The sequence below is a fragment of the Macaca nemestrina genome, chromosome 7 (genome assembly GCF_043159975.1).
Source record: "Macaca nemestrina isolate mMacNem1 chromosome 7, mMacNem.hap1, whole genome shotgun sequence".
Classification (NCBI taxonomy): domain Eukaryota; kingdom Metazoa; phylum Chordata; class Mammalia; order Primates; family Cercopithecidae; genus Macaca; species Macaca nemestrina.
In genome coordinates this window covers 89,174,379-89,183,555 of record NC_092131.1, presented here as the reverse complement: position 1 = coordinate 89,183,555, position 9,177 = coordinate 89,174,379, and the positions used below count along the sequence as shown (strand labels likewise).

The 9,177-nt window shown below is 36.2% G+C and overlaps 1 protein-coding gene across 1 annotated transcript; it reads left to right on the top strand.

The window, feature by feature from the left end:
- Positions 1-4,079: 4,079 nt before the first annotated feature.
- On the top strand, positions 4,080-5,009 carry LOC105499229 (olfactory receptor 4F3/4F16/4F29). Its single transcript, XM_011771737.2, is given in 1 exon segment — positions 4,080-5,009. A coding segment is annotated over 1 exon segment (930 nt).
- The last annotated feature ends 4,168 nt before the right edge of the window (positions 5,010-9,177 follow it).

Sequence of the window (9,177 nt, the reverse complement as noted above, 5' to 3'; positions counted from 1 at the left end):
TAGGAGTTATTACTTCTAACTACATATCCCCAGATCAATAACTATAATTTCTCTGCTGTACAATCAAATACTAGAACGTCTTCCTTCTAACCTATATCCCTAATTCAATAATAAGGAAACTGAAGCTCAGAAAGGTCTAGGAAATTTGTTATGTTAACATAGCAAGTGAGTGGTGGAGCCTGGATTTAAAATCAGGCCTGGTCGACCTCAAAGTCCAAATTATTAACCTTTCTACTATAATGTATGGAAGTAAGTTTGTGAATTTTTGTATTTTTAGGATTTGAAGATAAAAGAGGTGAAAATTTGGAAATGGTTTCTGGACTTTTGAATGTTAATAAACAGCTATGTGTTAAGTCCACCCTGTAGAGCCACAACTTTTGGAAATAACTCTGCTGTGACCTTCAGTAGCAGAAGCTGCTCCTGGGGTGGTAGAACGTAAGGAAAACACACACTAGTAAAAATTTCCTGTGCTTGCTGTCTTTGTTCTGTACATGTCTTTCTCTTGATTAGTATATGGTAGGATCCTCAAATCATAATAACAAATATACTTTTTACAGTGAATTGCACGTGTATATTATTGTATAGTATAAAAGTCAATATTTTCATTTGTTATCATCTGTGCTTTTCACAGGAACTCTGTGAGTCCAACAGGGCAGGAAATAGAAGCAACTGCCCTTCCTTTCCCCCTTTAAATGCAACCCAATGTCAAAGTCAGTAGCATCCCCAAATCAGTGTATTAAAGGTGAGAAATTGATTTTATGTATGTTCTCTTTAACCTGTGTTCTCAGAAACAGAGACTACTGTACTTCATGCTACCGTAGTGTTGATTAGCGGCTTCTCTTCTCCTTTGAGGCTATCTCTTTTATTTTTAAATAATTGTTCATATCTTGTAATTTCCCCTTTCTCCCACTCTTCCCATATTTTTTTCTTTTTTTAACTTTATCTCTGTTCTACTTTTTCTGTATTTCAAATTGTTCCATAGACTCGAGAAAAATGAGTTGAATGCTGGCTGTAGGTTTGGGATGCTATTTCTATCTTATCCCCAGCAAGAAATATGTTGTAAAGTCTTAGGTACCTTCTCACTGGAAGATTATTAGTCATGGCTACTATAAGTTTTTAAATGAGAATTATTTTTATTATGCATGGCAAAATTATTGGAAAACATGAGGGAGAGGAATGAACCATAAGTAATAAAGGTTATTGACTTGAAGGTATGGCCTTACCATGATCTGGGATTATTAATCTAACTTGTCAATCAAGAACTGTCTATCCACTTTCTATTTGTATGTGGGTATCTAATATGATTATATACATGGAAGTAATGATCATTGATATGAAGAAGTCTCCTCCTCTTATCTTGATTTAGGTATTTTTCACACATTGTACACCTCATTCTTCTCCTATTAAATTTTCACTAATTCCTAAAGGATCAGGTCAATGTCCTTGGCAAACCTCCTCCACCTGTTCTTAATGGCAATTGTATCTTCTGCCCTCCAATATCTATAACACTTTTTTCTTTAAAACTCATCAAATGTTTGTCTTACTACTCATTTGATATATATTGTATACCACATATGATTGTTTGTTATATGTACAATACATATTTCTTCAACTTTTTTTGGTTCTATTTGCAGGAATTAGAGAAAGAACAAATCAGTGTGAAGGAGAATTGTTGGTAAAATTACAAGAAAAGATTGAGATTGTAATTGACCTTTGAGGATAATAAAATTTTAAGACCAAAAGGATGGACTTCACAGAAACATGACCTTAAGTTGTTTTTACAGTTGTAGTAACTGGTTATATAGCCAACAAATATGAAGAATGGGTAAACAAATTCTGACAGTAATGATCAATCACTTCACAAATAAAAGTTGCTATTTACTATTGTATTTTACTAGTTCAGTGATCTTTAACTGTGTACACACTTTATGTATTTATTGTTAGGCTGCTATATAATTCAGTATTTATAATAGATACTATGTATAGCAATCTATGGTTGGTTTTGGAAACCATAAAAATCACTTTTTTGAGTTTTGCTGTTTTTACTAGATTATTTTTTACTTGATTGCTCATATTATTTGATTATTATTGCAACTTGTCTTTCTGGAATAGGAATCAAGAGGCCTGGGATCTGGTTCCTATTCTATCAATTGTGTGAATTTTGGAAACTCAGTTTACTTTTCTAGGCCTCACGTTTTTCATCTGAATGATGACCAACTTGGATAAAATGGTCTTTATATAATTCCATATGCATTTTTATCCTGTCACACTGGGAACATGTGCTTTCCCTCCCGAAGGCCTTGAGTCTTTTTCAGCAATTACGGAGTTTTCCTGCCCCTCTTCCCAGTGCCTCATCACCTTGCTATTCATGTTCATCTGATCAGTTCTTTGCATGCTGACTTACATTATCCTGATAGGCAGTACCTGTGGCTGTTTCTGCTCTTTCACCCAGTCCATAGGCTTCTGGTTGTAAAAAGTGTGCATCTTGAGACTGTGGACTATTAGCTCCAGAGGTGACAGTATAATCACTCCGTGTAGAAGAGGATAGAGACTCATGCCGGTGGTGGTGAGCAAGTATTAGAGAGATGACATGTGTGCCTCTGTGAGTTCTGGGGTCTAGGATAAATTATGGCACCAGGAAGATGGCCCTTTGTGTCAGAAGAACTGGAGCTTTAGGTGCAAAAATGTATGATGCCAGCATAGCACTTTTATTTGTACCTCAGGAACTTCTAAAATAATTAACCTCTATTAAGTGTTTTCAGGAACTACTTTCTACTATAGGAAAATGATTGAGGTGAGTATCCATCTGGACATAGAGAAATATAACATTCACATATAAATACAATATGTGTTAAAGGTCTAAATTTCTAATGTCACAGTTTGTACTTTATAGTTTGAGGTCAATAAGAAAGTTCATATCCCTTCTAAAAAGTGACTTACTAATGTTTGATATTAATCTAATTTTATCATGAATTAAAAGTATGAAAGTACAGATTTCTTAAAGATAAAATATCTAAATGGATTCAGTCAAATTAAGCATGATAATATCAAATATCAGAATAGGTTACCATGCAGGGGGGTACTGTGTACTTGAAAGGGTAGGGGATGCAACGAACATAAAAGCTGGTACCAAGGGGAGGAAGAGACAGAGAAGAATTAAAACATTATCTTAACTAATCCAAGTGATGGTCCTCAATACCTTCATGTGTACAGACAAAGAGAAACTGCAGAGATTTCTCACAACCTCTGTGGCCATTTTATGGACGTATCTTAGCAGAAACTCTGGTGAAATCCCTCCAAAACATATTTATTATGCATGGAAAAAGCCTTACACGACAGGTGGCATAGGCTCCTTATGAAATCGTTGCAGGATGGGAAGCCATTTAGGGCTTCGTAATTGTGAAAGATTGTATTGAAACTGAGGCACTTAAATAGCAGTGAGCATGAGAAAATGTAGTGGATAATGGTGGTGATTCTATTTCTTGTGAAAGTCTACTTACTCTGTTCTTTTACAGTTGTGGGCTTTCCGATTTCACATACCCCAGTCTCTATATTTTGTCTCAATCCACAGCCTATCTCAACTAAGTCTGTCTCAGGCACCTCTTACTGCAGGTGATAATTCATCTGTTAATCATGTTTTCCTCTTATGTCTACTTTCTGTCAGAGAATTGTGAGTACAAACTGGGAAGGGACGGAAAGTATGAGAATATGTGTAAATACAAATGGAATATGTTGGAAATGAGGAATAGTCAATATCACAGGTGATTTAAACACCTGATGAATTTCATGGATAGTCAGGAATCTTTTGTCCTTACCTAACCTGTTAATTTGAAAGCAGATATTACACTGAAAGTATTGATGATGGGTTTAAATCAGGTTGCAGCTCACATGTTGTTATAATATGTTGATTTTTTGTTATTTTTTATATGTGAGGAACTGAATAACTGTATACTATTTATTCATAGTGAGAACATTGCAGTATTAATGATTTTAGTACATATTATTATCTTCATAATCATAATTTCCTCCCCATTTTCTTAGTTCTCATAATTTTAGCCACAGCCCAGTTGGCTGGACCAATGGATGGCGAGAATCACTCAATGGTATCTGAGTTTGTGTTTCTGGGACTCACTCATTCATGTGAGAAACAGCTCCTCCTCCTAGTGTTTTCCTCTGTGCTCTATGTGGCAAGCATTACCGGAAACATCCTCATTGTGTTTTCTGTGACCACTGACCCTTACTTACACTCCCCCATGTACTTTCTACTGGCCAGTCTCTCCTTCATTGACTTAGGAGCCTGCTCTGTTACTTCTCCCAAGATGATTTATGATCTGTTCCGAGAGCACAAAGTCATCTCCTTTGGAGGCTGCATTGCTCAAATCTTCTTCATCCATGTCATTGATGGTGTGGAGATGGTGCTGCTCATAGCCATGGCCTTTGACAGATACGTGGCCATATGTAAGCCCCTCCACTATCTGACCATTATGAGCCCAAGAATGTGCATTTTATTTCTGGCTGTTGCCTGGACCCTTGGTGTCAGTCACTCCCTGTTCCAACTGGCATTTCTTGTTAATTTACCCTTCTGAATGTTGGACAGCTTCTACTGTGATCTTCCTCGGCTTCTCAGACTAGCCTGTACCGACACCTACAGATTGCAGTTCATGGTCACTGTCAACAGTGGGTTTATCTGTGTGGGTACTTTCTTCATACTTCTAATCTCCTACATCTTCATCCTGTTTACTGTTAGGAAACATACCTTAGGTGGTTCATCCAAGGCCCTTTCCACTCTTTCAGCTCACATCACAGTGGTCCTTTTGTTCTTTGGCCCACCCGTGTTTGTGTATACATGGCCACACCCTAATTCACAGATGGATAAGTTTCTGGCTATTTTTGATGCAGTTCTCACTCCTTTTCTGAATCCAGTCGTCTATACATTCAGGAATAAGGAGATGAAGGCAGCAATAAAGAGAGTATGCAAGCAGCTGGTGATTTACAAGAAGATCTCATAAATGATACAATAAGGCCTTCTCATTAAACGTGATATGACTTTATGTTTCTTTCTTTGATATTTTAGATTCAGGAACTATGAGACATCACATATTGATTAGAATGTTATTAGACCTGTAACATAATTCTTATCTGATGAATGTATGTATTCCTTGTTCAAAATGAGTCATAAATTCAATACATCTCTACATCTATGTTATGCCCATTTAATTTCTTTTAGCAATGTTTTGTATAGGGAAAAGAAAGAGAGATCGGACTGTCACTGTGTCTATATAGAAAGAAGTAGACGTAAGAGACGCCATTTTGTTTTGTATTTGAGATGCTGTTAATCTGTGACCCTACCCCCAACCCTGTCCTTGTGAGAGACATGTGCTGTGGTGACTCAAGGTTTAATGGATTTGGAGCTGTGCAGGCTGTGCTTTGTTAAACAAGTGCCTGAAGGCAGTATGCTTGTTAAAAGTCATCACCGTTCTCTTAATGTTAAGTACTCAGGGACACATACACTGCAGAAGGTCGCAGGGACCTCTGCCTAGGAAAGCTAGGTATTGTCCAAGGTTTCTCACCATGTGATAGTCTGAAATATGGTCTCGTGGGAAGGGAAAGACCTGATCGTCCCCCAGCCTGACACCCGTGAAGGGTCTGTGCTGAGGAGGACTAGTATAAGAGGAAAGAAGGCCTCTTGGCAGTTGAGATAGAGAAAGGCATTTGTCTCCTGCCCGTCCCTGGGCAATGGAATGTCTTGGTGTAAAACCCGATTGTAGGTTCTATTTACTGAGATGGGAGAAAACCGCCTTAGGACTGAAGGTGCGGATGTGCTAGCAGCAATGCTGCTCTTTATGCTTTAAGGTTAATGGAGATGTTTGCATATGCATATCAAGGCACAGCACTTTTCCTTAAACTTATTCATGTCACAGAGATCTTTATTCATATTTCTTTCTGCTGACTTTCTCCCTACTATGATCCTATTGTCCTGCTACTTCCCTTTTTCTGAGATGGTAGAGATAATGATCAATAAATACTGAGGGAACTCAGAGACTGGTGCCGGCGCGGGTCCTCTGTATGCTGAGCGCCAGTCCTCTGGGCCCACTTTTTCTTCTCTATACTTTGTCTCTGTGTCTCATTTCTTTTCTCAAGTCTCTCATTCCACCTAATGAGAAATGCCCACAGGTGTGGAGGGGCAGGCCACACCTTCAGTTTTATAGTTTTTGGTGAACTATGTATGTTTTGCGTATGTACTTTATATTTATCTCTAAGTTTCATATTTCTGATGATCTTTTAAATGATGTTGGTTTTTATTTCAATTTACAATTGTTTATTCTTAGCTTATGGGCACATAATCTTTGTTTGACTTTATATTCTGTAAACTTGCAAAACTTATTAGTTCTATCAGTGTTTTATAGATTATGTAGGATTTTCTTTATAGATGATTATGTTGTCAGTGAATAAAGAAATTTACTTTTAAAATTCTAGTATGAATTTATTATATTCATTTTGTTGAATGCTGAGTAGAATTAGTTATAGCAGACATCTTTGACTTGTTCCTGTTACAATGTATTCAATATTTCATCATTAAGTATAATGATAGCTGTAATTTTTTCATAGGTACTCTTTAACAGGCTGAGAAAGTTTTCTTTATTCAGTTTGCTGAAAATTTCTTTTATCCTTAGTCAGGAATGGATCTTGGATTTTGTAAATTTTTTGTTTGTTTGTTTTAGAATCAAGGTAATGCTGGCCCTTTAGAATGAGTTGGGAAGCATGTGCTCTTCTTAAATTTTCTACCATAATTTTGTAGAATTCATATAATTTTTTTCTTTAAAAAGGGAAATACTTAAGTATTTTTTCCCGTAAGCTACCCTTAAGTAAATCTAAAGGAAAGTGGGAAACTTTGATATGCATTGGTGGCCCCCTGGTGGAGATTTCTGGATTCTTGATTATTTTAACACTGGAGATAGAATCTGGTGGAATAATGTCAATGCTACCATGATTAAGAGGTGTGTAAGAAATGCTTTATATAAGAGAGAAATAGTCTTTATGAGAATCTGCCTGATGGAAAGAAGTTGGTGAGGCAATAACAATATAAATTAGTGAAACAATTTAAATTGACAAATAATAATTGTACATATTTATGGGGTATAATGTAATGTTTTGATACATGTTTAAATTGTGGAATGATTAGGTTGATCTCATTGACATACATATCTTTTTTTGTGGTGAAAACATTTAAAATCTACTCTGTTCATTTTGAAACATATGATACCTTGTTGTTTATTACAGTCACCACTTTGTGCAATAGTTCACTGAAACTTTGTCTAACTGAAACTTTGAACCCTTTTATCAACATCTACCTTTTCTATATCTACCCCCAACTCCTAGCCTCTATTAATCACTGTTCCATTCTCTACTTCTATGAATTCAACTTTTTTAGATTCCATATATCAGTGAGATCATGTGATATTTGTCTTTTCATGCCTGGCTTATTTCACTTAGCATGATGTCTTCTGGGTTCATTCATGTTGTCACAAATATCAGGTTTTCCTTCCTATTAAGACTGAGTAGTATTCCATTGTGTATATACACTACATTTTCTTCATCCATTTGTCTGTTGATAGATACCTGTGTTGATTGCATATTTGGGTATTGTGAGCAATGCTGCAATGAACATGAGCCTGGAGATATCTCTTCAGCATACTGACTTCAATTCCTTTGGAAATATACAAGGAAGTGGGATTGCTGGATCATATAGTAATTCTATTTTTAGTTTTATGAGTAACTTTCATCTATTTTTCATAATAGTATTAATTTACATTTTTAGCAACAGTGTACGGGGGTACCCTTTTCTCTGTATCCTCTTCAACACTTGTTATCTTTTATTGTTTTGACAGTAGCTATTCTAGCAGGTATGAAGTAGCATCTCACTGTCATTTTAATATGCATTTCCCTGATAATTAGCATGACAAACTTTTTTATGTTAGCCATTTGTGTGTATTTTTTTGAGAAATGTCTATTTAGGACCTTGCCCATTTTTTGACTTGGTTATTTGTTTTCTTGGTATTGAATTGAGTTCCTTATACATTTGGAGATTAGTCTTTCATCAGATGTATGCTTTGCAAATATTTTCTCACAACTTGTAGGTTGTCTCTTCCTCATATTGTTTCCTTTGCTCTGCAGCAGCTTTTTAGTTTGATGCAATCCCATATATTTTTGCTTTTGTTGCCTGTGTTTTGGGGATTATATCCAAGAAATCTTTGACCAAACCAACATTGTGGAACTTTTCCCCTATGTTTTCTTCTAGTAGTTTTACAGTTTTATGTTTAAACCTTTAATCCATTTTGAATTGATTTTTGTGTATGGTATGAGATAGGGGTACACACCATACACATTCATGTTCTTCTGCATTTGGATACCTAGTTTTCTTAACACCATTTATTGAAACAACAGTGTATTCTTCATTACATGTTCTGGGAACCTTTGTTAAAAATCTATTGGCCATAAATGCATGAGTTTGTTTCTGGGCTCCTATTCTGTTCCCCTGGTCAATGTGTCTGTTTTTGTGCAAGTATCACATTGTTTTGATTAATATGATTTTGTGATACATATTTTTTTGGAGTGGGGGGAATCAATTTTTGTTTGGGTTTCTCACAGTGGTTAGAGAACAACCACAGCACAGGAAATGCATCTCTAAGATTGCCCAGAAAACTGACAAGCTGAATTCTATTGCTTAAAAATACACATATTTACAATAACTGACAAATGGTGATGTGCCTCACACAGGAATGTGTTTGCATTTGCAATGCTGTGTACAGATTTCACTTTGTTCAACATAGATTTTGGTTTTGTGGAATTCAAATGCAGATGCTCATTCACTTTACAGCCTTGGATTTGTCTGTTTTGGAGAGATATCTACCTCCATGAGTTATATCTGCATGAAAACCACAGACAATGAAGGTATTTCTTCATTGACTTATTTATTCTTTTGACTGTAGCGCCAAACCCTTGACGACATCCTTCCTTTTAATTCATGTGGAAACCAGACTTAATCAAATCTCTCTGGTCGCCTCACTATTCCTTCAAATTCCCTATTTCTATCTCTTCCTGAGTTGGGGTAACCTCCTGTAGCAGGGGTCAGACTGTGACTTGGGAATCAAGCCTAGGTCTGCAGTTTGCATTTTG